The 17,566-nt window shown below is 37.3% G+C and overlaps 1 protein-coding gene across 1 annotated transcript in view; it reads left to right on the top strand.

The window, feature by feature from the left end:
• ANOS1 (anosmin 1) overlaps positions 1 to 17,566 on the top strand; it is a gene marked incomplete at its 5' end in the record, with an annotated part of 113,370 nt that overhangs the window by 82,579 nt on the left and 13,225 nt on the right. Inside the window, one exon of the mRNA XM_082277847.1 lies at positions 4,473 to 4,622. Within this exon, the coding sequence (XP_082133973.1) occupies positions 4,473 to 4,622 (150 nt within the window). The remainder of the gene's footprint in view (positions 1 to 4,472; positions 4,623 to 17,566) is intronic.

The raw sequence follows: 17,566 nt of genomic DNA, 5'->3' as shown, positions 1-17,566 counted from the left end.
TTTTTTAGATGCAATACAGGTGTGACTACTGATGTTTTTCTAAATGGATGGAATAAAAGCATTTGTTTGTTCCTTAGCTGGACAGTATTAACTAGCAATATTTTTCAAAATACTGGCTATTTTTAGTAGCCCACTAATTCAGATTCTTGGACCACAAAAGCTTGAATTGATATATAAAACATTGACTCTTCTATTAGGGAATCGAAAACGTTCCATGTCTGACAACCATGCATTCTCAAAATATTGCACACATAGGACCCACATTCAAATTAAAATCTCAAGATGTTTAGATGTTAGGTTATATATTGTTAAGGTCTTTAGAACCTCACATGCTAAGTAATATACTTGAAAATTTTATCTGAATCTGGCAGCAAACCATGATTCTTAGTCTTGGTTAAATGCTATTTATACAATTACAATGCAATACTGAGTTACTGCCCCAGTTGCTGATGGGTCTCTGATTAACTAATACAACAGAATTCTGATAATAAGATGTTAAAGAATGTGATTTTAATTATTCTGCCCTGACTCCATTTCATTTTCCTTTCATTTACATTCTTTCTCTAAAGTACACTCAAAGTTTAAACTTGTAGCCATTTTCATAACAGAACTGTAATTACTTTTAACCTCACTAATCAATTGCTGTTGTTGCCATATTCTGTTTCAGTATACATAAAATATTGTAATGTAGCTGTTAGCTATAACAGACCTTCTTGTCTGTGGTTGCTTCACATATTAATGTACCAAGAAGAAAAAATAAGCCTAAGTATCCTTCTTTTTCAAGTATTAATCTACTCTTTACTACTTTTTTGGGCCATCTTAAGAGACAGCAGAAGGTCATATTTTCATCTCTTCCACACACTGAGTCTTTGCTTCAAATCCATACCAGAATATCAGCTTGAATCTCCAGAGTCTTTATGTTAGGCAGGTTTGGGTTAAATCCTTGGTGAAGCCCAATGTAAGTGAATATAAGAGTTCTGCCCTTTCCTTGTTGGCCCTCCTACATTGTTCCTGTGCTTTTTGTCATCCCCTAGAAAGGTAACCTAGTTTGCAGGACTGTGCATGATATCAAAATCTTCTTACAGTTACCACATTAAGTTCTCCTTCCTTTTCTACATGTACACAAGAAATGTAATAGAGGAAAAAATTACAGTGGGAACTGGGTGTTTAATTCCATACACTGAGCCATTGAGCTCCACTAGAAGTGTATCACTGGTGTTTATGAGAGATTTCACATTTTGTGGATTGTTTTCCTAACAATTTTTTGTGGGGTTTGCTACTTTTTTTTTTCTCTTTTTTTTTCCCCCCTGCGAAGTTCACTTGATAAACAAGCAAAAATTTTTTTCCACGCCCTCCCCCTACACAATTTCCTGCTCCTTTTGGTAAAGTTTCTGTGAAGTTCTGGCTCTCAGTGCTAAACTTTAAGGTATTTAGTTTTCAGTCCAGTCATCTTGACTGTCGTGTCACCACATGACATCACAGCTTTAAGGAAGAACATGTAGCTGAGTTTACATTGCATCAAAGAATCCTGGTGCTGGGATTTTAGCTGTCTGAGGTTGGTCTGTGTCCTGCTAAGTGGGAGAATGTTCTAGATGCCATTATATACAACTAGCCAAAGAGAAAATGGGCAAGATTTTGAAGTTCTTTCTCTCATTTTATTATTAGTACAGTTTTAGAAGTGTTCCCATCTCGGGAGTAGGGATAATTAAACAACTGACCTTTGTCATACTTTATCAGTACTCCTGACATTACATCAGACCATTATAATCATTAAACATAATAGTAAATAAAGACCTTGCATATACCAAAAGCCTTCTAAATTGAAGCTGAGTAACTGAGATACAAGCATGTCATTTTTGGTACCATTTCATTCTTACTGTGAAAACCCCTTTCACTGGTAGTGCTGTATTAGCTCTCCATGGCCTCACTAATGTTCTGACTCTCTTGGTCTATATCACCGTCGGGTTTATGATGGGAGAAGAAGATCTTTGTTTCAGGTTTCAGTCTTCAAAACATTGGGTTTTCAGAATCTGATGAAGGTCACATCTGAGTTATTACTTACAAATCCTCTACCAAATGGAATTCAATTATGCTATACCTCATACGTGACTTTGGCTGTTTCATCATTTTCTGTCCACTCCAGTGGCATCTCTTTCCTATCATTGTCATAGCTAGATTTAAATTCCTTCCACAGTTTTACTTCGATATCCTCCCTTCTCCTTGGTTGTTTTGCTTCAGAAAACAGACCATCAGTAGTTTTTGTGAAAGTCTGTTATCTACTTAAGTCTAATTAGTACAGACTTTCTAATGCCTTCTGCTTTACTTTGCTTTACTGGGGTGACCTTTCTGTACGAAAAGGTTCATTAGTTGTTGGTTGTGTTGCTTTTAAAACTAGAGTAAAACTATACTGAGTACAGTATTTTTGTAATCTCATATACTTCAAGTATTTTGACTGTTCAGATTATGAACATCGATTTATTTCATGAGCAGTATTTTCTTTTTAACTGCAAATCAGTGCCTGTACCAACTAAAACACATATTTGTTTTAGAGTATTTCAGTATTAAGTTTATAGAAAAATCTGAGCATCCCTTCTCTTAAAGCCATGAGGTAACGGATTCAAGATTCTTCGAACCTAAACTACTGATACCACACATTTTAATAGATAGAGCACTCTGCTGAGAGGTGTATTTAGGTCTTTTTGGACTTTTTTTTTTAAATGGCTGGATTATAACTTACATAGAAAAGCAAGTAAAAACTACTCCTGGAGGAGATGCAAATTCATCTTCTATATCTCACTCAGGTTAGGTAGGTACAGAGCCAGTCCTGCTTGACGTACTTTTGAGAATACTCAGAAGCAGATGGAGAAATACAAAAAAGAAACAAAAAAAATGCCTTAAATATTATCTAGGACATGGCATTTATGGCTTGTCTGTATTTTGGGACTTCCATGGCCTTTGGGAAGTAGTTCCAGAAGCAACATGCCAATTTTGCTGAAGTCCCTCTGTCATATGCTCTGCTCTGTGTGGAATTAAGCTCTGGTTTTTAGGTGTCCGGTCCTATTGTCAGAATAGAGGTAGCCCATAACCTGCTGAAGTAATTTGGTCCTACAGACCTCTTTGAGCTTTGCCCTCAGCCCTCTGGCGTTACATTTCCCCACACTCAAAAATGCATTGCCTCACTATATTTGTGTGCTTCACTTCTGGGAAATGTAGCAAGATTCTTGCTTAATCTTTATATAGAAATATTCTAAATTGGTGTCCTGGTTTTTGTGGAAGTGGAGCAGACAGAGAGTAACAAAGTAGAGATTTAATAAAACTGAAATAATTTAAATTGAGGAATACCTGATAGATTTTAGTTTGTCCTTCTCTATATAACTTTTTGATTTCCATTTAGGTAATAGTAACATTATGGTTACCTTAAGAAAGAATTTCCTTAAGTTTAAAATTTGGCCATAAAGCAAGTGAGTTTCAATTGAAGCTGCATATAAGGCAAAATGTTCAAGTTTATATGTTACTTGTGACAACTATTGAAATCTTAATTTTCCCCTCTTTCTCTCGAGTATGTAATTAATAATTTGCTACTTCCTTATTATTAGTCTTTGGTTTTATTTTAGGTGTTTAATATTGAATTAAATACAGCTTTTTGTTTTGTTTTGTTTATAATCTCATCCTCCTAATAGGATCAGATACATTTGCAAGTATGCAATGAAAAGTGCAGTTTGAATGAACATTTCTTTCTTTTCAACTGAAACTATCTATAAGTACTGTCAACCCTGCTAAATGTTGATAAATTGTTGCCAAACAAGATGCTTGATGAAATTGCCAACTGCAATTGCTTGTTGGAAGCAAGGCACATAGCACCAAGGGAATTGCTGAAAGAAAATTCCTCTCTTGCAATATTTTCCTAAGCATTCACCATTCACTGTTGAGAACAGGAAAGTGGGCAAGACAGATCTTTAATCTGACCACAGTGTTCTTATATAGCATACCAGAGGACTATGTTTACTTTGATGTAGTAACCACATGGGGCACTCTGTGGGTTACATTCAGTGCTGTCCTTGGATTTTGTGCATATTCAAACACTGCATGGATATAAAGACTGTGAAGTATTATAGAGAACTACTGGTAGATACTGTGCCTGTTTAAAAGATCATTGTGTTAACATTTTTTGTTCTTGGGGATATAAATACGGTCCATTTCCTTATTACTCTTGAGAAAATTTACAGAGCATTTCCCTGTAAAATCTTATTTCTCTTTTTTGGTCACTGTCTAAATTCTTTGACTGAATTTCAAGCGAGTGATTTTTCAAGCACTGTGGACAGTTAATTCTTTATTTCATTTAGGTAAGAAACTGAAATAAGATCATTTGGATTAAAGATACTATTATTTTCTGAATTTCAACAAATTTAGCATAGTCATTATAAAGCACTGTAGTTAACTAAATAGTTTCCTGATCATTCTGTGTATTGCAGAGGAACAGACATCTGCTGGGAAACCACAGAAAGGACTGGTAGATCCTTACCCGACCTTTCAAAGAAGGAAAACCACTCGTTTTCTTAAAATTGGAACTCCTTTCTATCAGGACAATCAACTTCAGGTCAAAGTCTATTGGAAGAAGACAGGTTTGTCAAATTTTGCTTTACTGTTTTTTCTAAGGAGGACTCTTATCATCCATCTCAGAATTGTAGAACATTAATACAATAAGTAATTAATAGTTGAATCCTACACCCATCCTTCCATCCTTTCATCTTCACATTAAAGGGAAACATTGCCTCTCTTTGTGTTATGTCTGTGTATATGTCTTACAGAAGGAAATTACATGACTCAGCTATCCAAAAATTATAGTCAGTCATATTGGGACACTGAATCTTCACAGAGCTGGGACAATTTTTATTTTGGTAGGAATTACCTCTGTAAAGTTTTAAATAGCAGAATTCGGCCTTACCCACAAAAGCTCTGAGGAACTTATGAATGTTTAGCTTTATGCCAAACTTTATCAGTCACCTTGATTGAGAACAGAATGGATAGTAGGTCACAACTAGAAAACATCTTGAAGTTACTTTTCTGCTAGGCTGCATCCATCTGATTTTCAGAAAAATCTATCTATTTTTATGGTTTAGCCTTCCAATTAAAAGGAAAATGACATAAATTTAAAGTGTCCATTCATGTTCAGAAATCAATAAAGGGATTTTCCTTTCTTGTCCTCTAAGAACATATAGGTTGCTCCAGCTTAGCCATAACAGGTTCATATGCTGTTATTTCAAAATGTGCTCACACTGTTCATTTTTTAACTTAGAGCAATCTACATGGGTATCAATACCACTAAATTAAATCCATTCAATTTTTATGCTTGAAATAAAGGGCTACAAAGTGGACAATCATGTTTTCTTCTTGAATTTTTCAAAGAATTTCAGAAATATTTAAATGCTTTTAGGTTTAGATGTGTGCGGCAACACCCTGAATAAGGACAGGCTATATAAATGTTAAATTATGCTATATAACATAGGAATATGTCACACTGGATATTGTGGCTTTTCAGAGCTATCCTTTGCTTCTTATCCTTTGTCTGCCTTTTCGAATGGTTACCTTCCAGGCCCTCCTATGTGAATTACTTTCAGACCTATCCTTACTCCTCCCTAAAACTTGCAAGCTTTGGTTCAGCTGACTACATACACATTTTGAATATTTGTCTGTGTCTTGGCTACGCTAGTTTTTTTTTTTTTTTCCTTGCTTTCCCTATTATGTTTCATTTTTCGGTTGCTTCGTGGAAAGCTGGAACAATTTAAAGTTTAAATAAAAGTTGAGGCAATTTTAATCGGGAATATTCAGTTTACCAAAAAATGTGGTTTTTGTTATCCGAAGTGAGATTTATACATTCTGAGCTTGTTTGGGATGGATCACCTTAAACTTTAGCCTCTGCAAGTGAGATGTCAACTCATTGTCCAAGCTCCTTTTATTGTTAGAAAAGAAAAACAGGTGACTTCTGAAACAATTCATCCCCCACAGCAGCAGGATTGCTCTCTGGAGATGTCTCTCTTCTTTACTGAGAGCAGAGGGGAGCCTAGGCAACTCATTTGTAGAAAGCTTAGAGATGTTTAATGTCTCTCTGTAGCTGAGGTTCTACTCTTGGCAGTCTGTGTTGAAAAAAATGAGGGGCAGGATTCAAAGAGGAGGAGACAATGATGTCTCCCACAGGCGTCAGACGGGGTTGTGCAACTCACAGTCTGCAGGCAAGATTCAGCCCAGTGGTACAATCAATCCAGCTGCAGCTGTTTTCCTGCCCAGCCTGCTGCCAGAAGAAAGATCATGTGTCCTGTGACCAAAATGCCAGCACCCCTACTGAAATTCACCTTGTGAATACTTTTCCAAAGTTAGTTATACTTAATGGAGGGAAAATCCTGAGCAGAACAGCAATATTCTTATTCCAACGCAGATATCTTGAACTTGGTGTCCACTATTTATAATGGTATTATAACACAGCTATTGAGCTTAGAGGCATTACACCATAGAAACCTAGATGTTTCATATAAATCTGGAGCTGCATCTCACTGTCTGCTACATACTGGGAGGTAATATTTGTATTAGAGGCTATAAATATCTATAAAAAGAAATAAGGCAGTCAGCATCCTTATAGAGACTCATAGTTTGGAAATAAGAGGATTTCAAGGTGGTATAATTTCCAGAACTGAAAATGCCATAGACAGATTTGTCACCTGTCAAAAATGACATGGATTTACATGCTGTCACCTTGTGCCAGGGCTGTACTAGCTGAGTTGCTGAGTAGCTGACTGTACAGCTGACTCATGTTGTGTGAAGCTGTGTGCAGCCAGTCACATAAGGGGACACCCAGAAGCCCATTTTGGTCCTGGGCTGGTGGCAAGTTGTGTGAGGGGTGCTGGGGTGTTTAGGTACGTGCCCCAGCCATGCAGTGGAAGATGCCTTCATTTGTCTTGCAGAACAAGCAGTGATAGCAAAGGTGTGTGAAGAGGGGCAGAATATGGTGGTTCATCATGCTTACCTTTTTTTTTCCTTTTTAAAAAGAAAATATCAGTGTTCTGAGTGACAGCACACGCAGTAACTCAGCAGGAGCCATTGCCTTGTGTGAAACTAAAATATAGCCAATTACCTGCTCCCGAGAAGCCAGCAGCTTCTACAAGCCCTTGCAAGAGTTTGGAGATTATGTAGTGCGTGGATGAGGTACTGTAAATTTGCTAGTGACAATTTACTGCAGAGCAGGTATGTGTGACCATGCAAGGAACACAGCAGGAAAATCACATTGGCTGTGTCCCATCTTCCTGACAAACAGCAGTTGCTGAGCCAGCTGTGTTGGGAACTGTACCCACACATCTTTCTCCTTTATGAACTGCACTGTCTTAGGTTGTGTTTAGGGATTTGTAGGAGGTATTAGAGTGCAGCAAGTATAATACTGAAATTCTGAGAGAGACCTTACCTGAGCCTGCTCAGTGGCATGGCATCTATTTTTATTGTAGGTAGGCAATCAGAGTTCAAATTGTTCCTGACAAAAAATTGGCCTGTTTGTCTCCTATATGGTGGGTGAACACAGAAGTCCCTGTTGATTGCACTAATGTTCTTTTTTGCATAGTTTGCTATTAAAAATCAACACTTTTTTTGGTGGAGAAACACAGCCATTCTACAGTACTAAATTAGTATGTATAACTTTAAAACAGAAAAATTAAGAGGCCAGCATGAAACCATGTGAAATAAGTAGGTTGATAAGCGTAAGAGTTACTATGATAAAAAATAATAATTCAAGAAATAAACGTCTCAAGCTTAAACATGTTGGACATTTGTAAATTGATCAAATTTCAGTTGGTTATAGTAGTCTTTGCTTTATCTGGTTTGGTTTTCAAGTATTTTTGGACTTTCTGTGTTAGACTTCATGACACAAACAAGAGATGGTTGCAGAGATGAAGAAATAAAAATGTTATTTAGATTTTGGATGGGCTTTTTTTTAGGTGAAGATTTAAACCAGTATGTTGTCACAGAATCACAGAATGGCTGGGTTTAGAAGGGACCTCTGGAGATGATTTAGTCCAATCTCCCTGCTAAAGCAGGTTCACTTGGAGTAGATTGCACTGGGTCATGTCCAGGCAGGTTTCAAATATCTCCAGAGAAGAAGACTCCACAACCCTTCCGGGCATCCTATTCCACTGTTCCATCACCCTCAAAGTAAAGAATTTTTTTCCTCATTTAGATGGAACTTTCTCTGTTTCAGTTTCTGCCCATTGTCCCTTGTCCTGTCACTGGGCACAGCTGAAAAGACTGTGACCCCATCTTCTTGATACCCATCCTTAAGATATTTGTAAGCATTGATAAGATCCCCTCTCAGTTTCTCTTCTCTGAGAGGAGGTCAGAGAACAGGCCCAGCTCCTTCAGCCTTTCCTCATAAGAGAGATACTGCAGTTCCTTAATCACCTTTGTTGCCCTCCACTGGACCCATTCCAGGAGCTCCACGTCTCTCTTGTCCTGAGGAGCCCAGAACTGGACACTGCACTCCTGATGTGGCCTCACTAGGGCTGAGTAGAGGGGCAGGGTCACCTCCCTCAACCTGCTGGCAACGCTCTTCCTAATGCTCCCCAGGATCCCATCGGCCTTCCTGGCCACAGGGACACACTGATGGCTCATGGACAGCTTTACTGTCCACCAGGACCTCCAGGTCCTTCTCCACAGAGCTGCTTTCCAGCAGGTCAGCCCCACCCTGTACTGGTGCAGAGGGTTGTTCTTCCCCAGGTGCAGGACCCTGCCTTTGCTGAAATTTACTGAACTTTGTTCAACCCTACAGTTGCCCTTATTATGTTGAAATAGTTTCTTTTAACCATAATGAAAAGTTTAAGAGCTGCTGTAACAGCAGTCTTTCTTTTAGTAAAAAAAGAGTTATTAGTTTTCTATATTAATAACTGCTCAGAATTTTTTATTGTATCCCTAATTCAGTGGTCGTACCATTCTATGCAGACCAAAGATTTAAAATTTTTTTTAAATTTCCTCTTAAACTGAGATGGCTCTCTAGAGGAGTTTTTTACTGTCTCCCAACACTGTAGCCTCACAGCATACCACAGATTACAGAAACAGAATGAAAGATGTGTGTAGATTGCTTATATCTCTTAAGAAACACAAACATGCTGCTAAGGTTGTTTTAGATTATTTCTTTATTTTCATTGGTCCCATTTTAGCTGAAAAACTATTTTACTTTTGAATTTGAATCATTTTACTCAGTCTAAAGAGCTAAAAATAGGTCAGAATCATAGAAGAATTTTAAATGGGCTGGAAGGGACTTCTGGAGGTCAGCTGGTCCAACCATCTGCTCAAAGTCAAACTGTGAAGTTAAATCGAGTTATTCAGTTCTGTCTGTAAGGCCCTGTAACAGATATTGTCACTGTTTTTTCAATGACAGGGAATTTATCCTCCATCAATACCAGCCTGCAGAGGCCATGTAAGTTTATTGCAATGTGCCTTAGGATTTCTACAAGGTATGGTGATGTCTCTTGACTATTCAAAGATCGTTCTTCCGTGGCTGTGACAATGTACTCCTCAGTGAACTTTGCAGATGTGAACTTTGCCTCTATGAATGCAGTGAAAAGAACACAGTGATGACATCAGGGCTGAAGCTCTTAGTTTTATATCATCCTTCTGAACAGAATTCATCAGACCTCTGTCCTGTGCAACAACTGCACCAGAGGGGGTGTTGCAAATTATTACCAAACTGACTTTGTTATACAGTAAAGGAGTGACTGCATATCAGTACTCAGAAAGTGAACACAGTGTTTGAATAAAAGTCTGAGTAAGGGGAGGGATTTCCATATATAAGCATCACAATGTGCCACAATTTGGTAAGCAGGAAAGTCTTATCTGGGCCTGTTCTTCAAGTCCCATTAACTTTAGTAAGCATGAGGCACGAATGGAATGTAGAATTTGGACTTTACATTAAAATAAAGCTCTTTCTGAAATAATCTTTCCATTTGAATACTTTGGTATGATGACAATAATCACTTCAGGATGTATGCTAGCAAAAATATCTCCACACTTCAAGCAGTACAAGGTACTTAGCAAATGCACATGATATTGCTAGACAGAATCATCCAAAAGCATGTTGCGTATGAATACAATAGCTTCTTTCTGAAGGAAAAAATGTCTTTCCCTTGCTGCCTCTCATTTAGGCCTGGGATTAGAGGAACAGTACATTCCTTAAACAGCATGAATCCCCCTTTTGTAAATGAAAAGTAGAATGTGTTCATGGCCAGATTTTTTGGCCATCTTGATGTGTGAAATTAGAAATTGTCAAGAAGTGGAATCAAATTAACCAAATCACTTTTAACTCCTTGGTGCTGAGGTCACAGAGTACCATCCATTACCAAGAATGGATGCACTCTGAAACCCCTATTTAAAAGGATTAGATACTTAGGATGATTAAGAACCTCAGTAACTTGTGCAGTAATCAAGACTGAAAGAGTGAGAATGAAAAGATGCTGAAGTTTTCTCTGTTTTTCTGTGGTTGGGCAACTAGAGCGGGGTGTTTGACTTAGCTGAAAAGCCTCCAAGTTGCTGCAAATCCGTGTATGAAAATAAAATTTTGCCCACAGACAGAAGCAAAAAAAATCCCACCTTTATGAATTCTCCGCATCAATTCTCATCACTTGCTGCAATAATTATAATACACTAAAATATCAGAATGTAATTTTTTTCCAAAGCACTTGTCACAGCAATATTTTCTAAGTCATTACTCTGCCTCCACTACCATTTTCTTAGTGCCTGTTATTTGAGTATAATACAACTCTCCTTGCTCGGATAAAGCTTTAGTTTCCGTTTCTTTGAATTGTCTATGTGCATTTACTTCTCCTGTTTAAATTAAACATTTTAAGTACTTCTAGATATTTAAAATCAATATATCTGCCCCTTGGTTTTGCTTAAAAAGACAAATATTTAAAATGCATTAAGACTTGGCTTCAGGCTTCTTTCTTTGTGTTTCTGTAAATGCTAAAGCAGAAGAAAAAAAGAACACTTAAGGCAGGGAGAGGCAGAGAATCCTCCATTGTCTGATAAATCAACCAAACAAGAATAATGAATTAAATTACAGAGCAGAATAAAAATGCAAGGCAAGGCAAAGCAAATAGAGAGCTAACACAGATGCTTTTAAACCCAGATCTTAGGAAAACAAAATTAACTTTCACTCAGTTCAGGGACATAAATGAAGTGACTCTGTGTGCTGACTCTTTTTTTGTAATAAGGTATTTCATATGGCAGGTTTTAAAAGAAAGCTTTCCCATTGATAACACATACCAAATGGTCCTTTCTCATGGAAGTAGAGCCATTGAAGGTGAAGATATCCTTCAGTGGCAGTCAGAGTTTCCAGCTTTTACTGTAAAGAATTCCTCAGTACTTGCTTAATGCCAAAGCATTATTTAGTTTGGTACTAGCTGTTGCACTGGGCAGATTAGTGTTTGAGCAGCTAGCCATATTCTAATTACTGATATTCAAGCAGTAAAATACTTGTACTTCAAGAAACACTGTGGTCCAGATGGTTCTTTCAACAAAATGACCTGACTGTTAATTGTAGTGAAGTATACGCTAATATATTGCCCTCAGACTTCCATGGGAATAGAGACTTTGTCTCAGCAGTAGTTGACTGTGTGGGCATAATGTGCATTAGTATTTAGGGATTTAATTAGTATAGCTGGCTCTAAGCACAGGACCCTTCAACTAGATCACCTCTTTAGAAACGCACTAGTAGATATTACAGAATCTGCTTTTCCACATGTGCTACATCTGACTCAGATGCCTGTATCCTATGGGCTTCCACAGCATTGTGCCTGGGAGAAAGATAGTGCTGTCAGCTTTAATTATCATGGGAAATTATTCTGGAGTTAACAGAATATGCTCTCAGAAGTGTCTTTGTGGTTCCTACTCCTCCCTAACTTTGTCTTACTCCTTTACTTTGTCTTAATGTAGTTTCAGGAAAAATCTCTTTGCCCTTTTGAAGAGGACGAAAAGGGGAGCATCTGACTGTCTCCAGTTCTGCTTGCTTTACTTTTTGAAGTGCCTATAGGACTCTGACTGGTTTCTGTCCAAATGTGAAATACTTGTAACACTTGTTACTGGTGGGAGTCATGATAAACATCAACCACAAATAATAGAATTTGGTGAAGCAGATGGTTTTCATATTCTCAAATAGCCTGCAATTGATTAGTGGGGCCAGTTATAAAGTTTTAAAATTACATTTACAGTGGTGGCAACCTCAGTGGCACTTCTCCTGCAAATGGGACAATATTGGAAAGTCTTTTCAAAGGCACAGTTTACTGCATTTCTTCATGATTTCACAGGCAGAACAGAAAACCATTGCTTGTTGCCTTGCACTTGCTTCCAAACCTCCATACCTTTCAGGGTAGGTGGTTAAAGCTCTTGGTATGAGAGATTTAGAGGCAAGTTTGTCCAGCTGTTAGTCTCAGGAATGTAATTGGAATTGATTCAAAGTCTGCCAGGAAATCAACTAATCACAAGTCAAATCAGAATGACCCACTGTGTTCCCAGAGCACAGACAGCACAGAACACTGATTTTACTTAACAGGCACCCTCTGATGTCTGCTGAAGGCTGTACTGGACTGGTTTGTACATTTGTACACTTTGTACATTTAAACCATTTATTGCTTCATTTTAAAATTTATTTATGACCTGAATCGTACTCCAGAACATCTTTAGTCATTGTGAAAATGTTTTTAATTTGACTTAATTTATGCATTTAAAAGAAATCTTCTTTTCATTCTTAAATTTAGTAACTGATAGAAATGTAAGCTTGATTTCTTTTGAACTTACATTAAAAGATCAAATAGAAATATAATTGCAAATTACCTGGTCCATGAGTTCAATCCAAAAATAGACCATCATTAGGTGGAATGCATACCTACAGTCAGACTGTAGGTACACATTCAATATTCCATTGCAAAATCACTTATCAAGACTTAACCCACTTGAAGGCACTGAAAAAATTAACCGTCCAACTAATAAATAATCTCTTGCCTGATTTTTAATTCTTTAGGAAAATATAGATTTTCAAAACCAGCATCTTTATGTAACTTCAATAATACTGTCTGACTAGTACACTTTTTCTGGATTTCTAATTCCTTCCTGAGTATTACCACAACCTGTAAAGTTAATTATTTTAACAATAAACACAGTATTTTCTATACATATATGCATACATATATAGTGTCACTAGACTTGTCAATGGCGACATCTGATGTGAGGCAGTCTCAATAACAGAAGGGTAAAATGGCAAGTTTTGTACTATCCGAGTACAGAATCACAGAATATTCTGAGTTGGAAGGGACCCAGAAGGATCGAGTCCAACTCTTAAGTGAATGGCCCATATGGGGATGAAACCCACAACCTTGGTATTATTAGCACCATGCTCTGACCAACTGAGCTCTTCCTCTCCTTTCCCCAAACTGTATCACTGGGTCATATTAACTCAAAGCCCTGTCTCACGTGCACACAGTATCACACCTGGAGCAATCCTACCGCTCCTACTGCGAGTAAAAGGTACTGAGGTTCAGCAGTTTAAAAGATACTTCTCATGAGCTATGGGCTAATAAGTACTCATGAATGCTCTCTTAGCCTGCCTAAGTTCTGGATAAAGCATTGATCCTATGATCCACGGGAGGTTAACCTATCAGCAGGGAGTCATCATGCTTATGGTGAAGGTGGTTTAAACTAATGAGTGTCCTCTTGTAAACTGGGTCAATTTTCCTCCACATGCCTCTTTTTAACCTGTATTTTTTAATTAGCTAGTTTAGTAGGTGGCCATAAAACCAGCTGCATAAACACTACAAATAGGGGAAGGAAAATGCACTATTTGAATAAGTAGAGTTGGAGGGAAAGAAACCAAAATAAGGGTATCTGAAACTGAAATTATAATCTAAGATGTCCCATGATGTATAATGAGTTGTTAATATCAGTTTGTTTTGCTCCTGTGATCATAAACTGGGTACAAAATTATCCATAGTAGTCTAGACCAAAGATCCTACCCAATAAGTGTTCTGTTTTTGGCAGTGGCCAAAAGCAAATCCAAAGGAACATAAGAATAGGGCAAGAGTGTTACGGTATTTCTGCATGTTATTGTTCCAGCTTCAACTACCTTCTAGTTAATGAAAATTCCTGAGCCCAATGTAATTTCACTGTGTTTATTCACTTCTGATGCATTTATCTTCACAATAATATCCAGTGTCCTATGAGGGTCACTAAGTTTCAGGGCATCTGAAACATCCTGAGTGATGGAGTTTCAAAGTTTTAAGTGCTTTTTCTATGTAGAACCACTTTTTTTTTTTTTTAAAGCCAATTCTTCTACATTTATATGAATCCTAATTCTTGATCTGTTTACCTTGTCTGTATGCACATGATTTTATAGATAGATTTTATACATATTTAACCTGGTTTTGCTTGTTCTTTTTCTCATAGACTCGTCAATCTTAAACTGCAGATTTAGAAACTGCATGTTAATGCCATAAACTTTTTGAATACCAGTTCAGCAAGGCAACATCCTGGTGTGGCATTCCATAATGCATATCAGGAAAGTCCAGCTTTTGAACTCTGTGGATCACCGTACATGCTTGCAAACCCATCCATATACGGCTTTTGCATGAGGTCTGAGAGAGAAGGGAGTAGCTGGTGCCTCCCTGCATCTCCTACCACTGTGGAATTAGGGGCAAGATGAGTCTGTACTTTGACTCTGGAACTGGGAGAGATTCCAAGATTACTTACCCTCAGTATAGTCAGCTTACCTTCATTATAGTCTGCTCATCTAAATTATTGTCCGCATTTTTCAGTGTTACACAGAAGGCTAAAGTTAATGGTAAAGCACCTGGTGACATTTTCAATATATGTATAACCTTGGCAAGCCTTGGACTTGTTTGTTTGGGTTTTTTTCTTTTTCATTAAATTCAGGTGCTTTGATAGCTTTGAAAATCTGGCTATGAGGGAGTAATGTAGAAAGCCTCTATTCAGGCTACAAGCAGCTATTGTGAGACTTGGAGCTTTCAAGAGGCAAATTTCCGTGTAATGGAAAACCAGAATGAGATCCTGTTGAACTCACTTTGTATAGGATGTTGTGTGTGGGAAAATAAGTAAGGGTAGAGGTAATCCGGCTTAGAGATGATCCCAGACTTAAATCCTTCAATATAAACAGCTTCAGACCTTGAGGCTTCCTAGGTCTAGATATGGACAAAAATACTGTGTCTCAGGCCTGTCTTTAAATTACACAGTAATTGTTAATATCATTTTTGGAAAGGCTTTCTGTTCTATTATACTAAGAATGTGTTCTATAGAAAGAAAGTTTGTTTTAAATGGCATAATATGAGAAACAAAATCTTTGTGATTTAACTGAAGCTGCTTATATTCCCTGTAAGAGCAGGAAACAGTATAGTTTGTCTTGCTAAGAATTGTTTGTTGAGTGAAGTTTAAATGTCAGCTGAAGGTTTTGGTGGTTTTTTAAATCATACTGCTTGAATAGGTGATTATTAAAAAGCTTTTTTTCTCAAGAGATGTCACGAGTACAATGAATTTCATAACCAAACAAATTTTTTTTTTACACCATAGGGTGAATCAGTGCAGAGGAAGCAAAAGAGACAGAGCTGTTATCATTTAATTTTTTTCAAGAGAAGTCACCTAAAATGCCTGAGACAGAACAAGTAGTTTTTACAGGGAAAAGGGGAATGCAGAGAGACTTGCAAAGCATTATCACATCAATGCAGCATTTTAGCATTAGTTGAAGGTAGTGTTTACCTCATTTTGCGTTTGCTAAACTACCATGAGTAAAATAGCACTTGTTATTATAGCATTACGTCTTGTCCTATCATTAGCTTCAGATTGCAAATGTTGGACACCATGAATCAGAATAATATAATGGCTCATGAACGAATATATGAAGAAATAAATAAGTGTTATGATCTAGGCCTGACTGAGATCATATTTTGCTTCTCTGCAGTACACTGAAGTATCACTTCCCAAACTGGTCTTCTGTCATGCTGTTGTTACAATGCAATAAATACCATGTGAATCACTTCATGCTGATCATGTCTTCAAAACTGAAGAAACTAGTAGTAAATAACACTGCTTCATTTGTTCACTTGGATTTTGCCCATATTTCAGCCTTCCCTGCATATTTTCCGGGACCTCTCCAGCAACTGAATTTTATCAGAAAAAGCATTAAAGGAAAATTGTATATTGTAGATGTCTTTGTAATGTGGAAAACTATGCTGGTCCAATAAACAGAGGAACACAAGCCTGAGAGAGCAGCGGACACTTCATAACGTTCTATCTCAAATATTTGCTTTATAGTTTGTGGTGTGGAAATGCAGGCAGGTGATGCTGCAGAGCAGCTGCTGCTGCTCATCCTTCTGCTGGAGTGGTGGGTTGGAATCAGTGCTGGATTGTAGTAGGTCCCCAGCTGTAAAGGTGTATCAGGGGCTACATACTGGGAGGAGAAAGAGCAGGAACATATTTTCAGGAAGCTTTTGACTTGTACACATCTTTGAGCACTTCAGAGTTGATAATGTTTTACTGCGTGCAAGGCATCATTAATTTTACCATTTACCATTGCTACACCTTCACCATTCAATACAGTGAGGTAAATATTTTTTTCCTGGATGGTATGTTGACACAGGATTTATACAGAGCTCTGAAAAATCATACTATGACTTCACAGTAGAAACAATTAATGTATTTCATGTGCCCTGAGCAGATTCTGCTCTGTGTTGTTATATTAAATATAAAATATTTTCCCCTTACTCTAGCCTACTTTTAGAGCAATAATGCTGCAAGACACATGATCCAGAAAGGAAATTACTTAATTTTTTTATATTTCCTTCTTCCTATTATTCTAAGACCATCAAAGACATGTTCAAGACCATCTTTTAACTATAGTTTTGATGGTCATTAGTGTCTTAATCTTGCTAGGTTCTAAACTTTCTGGCTTGACCCTTTAGCTACCCTTAACTATTGAAGTTAACGCAACTGTTCATATGCCTAAGTGCTGTGTTGATTAATGGCCAGTGTGCTCAGAAACTTGTAAGAACCTCCCCAGTATGCAAAGAAAAACAAAGAACGTGTGATCAGTCACAAAAACTCATTGTGGTTTGCTATGTAAAATACCAGATCTAACAAAATACAATAAATTTAAAGGTGTACCTGCACACAGAACAAATTATTTCAATAATTTTCTTACTGAATAGTTTCACAGATATTTCATCCTCCTTACGGCATTCTGTTTGAAGAAAGGTTAGCTCTGAATGAAGGCAGCAGGCTTACATATGGCTCATTATCTTCCAAGCTTTGATAGCAGCTCCTTTTGACGTACAGTTAGCATATTAATTATATGTATATATTTTGGAGGGAGTCAGTTTGTTGAGATATCTTGACAAAAATTACAGAACGTAGTTTCTTTTTTTACTGAAATACTAATTTCACAGCTGCTAGTTATTTGCATTAAATTAATAACTTTATGCTAGCAGGTAAAGGTTTTCATATGTCTTATTTTATAATATTTACTTTTATACTGTCT

This window comes from Coloeus monedula (genome assembly GCF_965178545.1).
Source record: "Coloeus monedula genome assembly, chromosome: 3".
NCBI classification, from domain to species: Eukaryota; Metazoa; Chordata; class Aves; order Passeriformes; family Corvidae; genus Coloeus; species Coloeus monedula.
The sequence above is the reverse complement of the archived record's forward strand: the minus strand, read 5'-3'. Positions and strand labels throughout refer to the sequence as shown.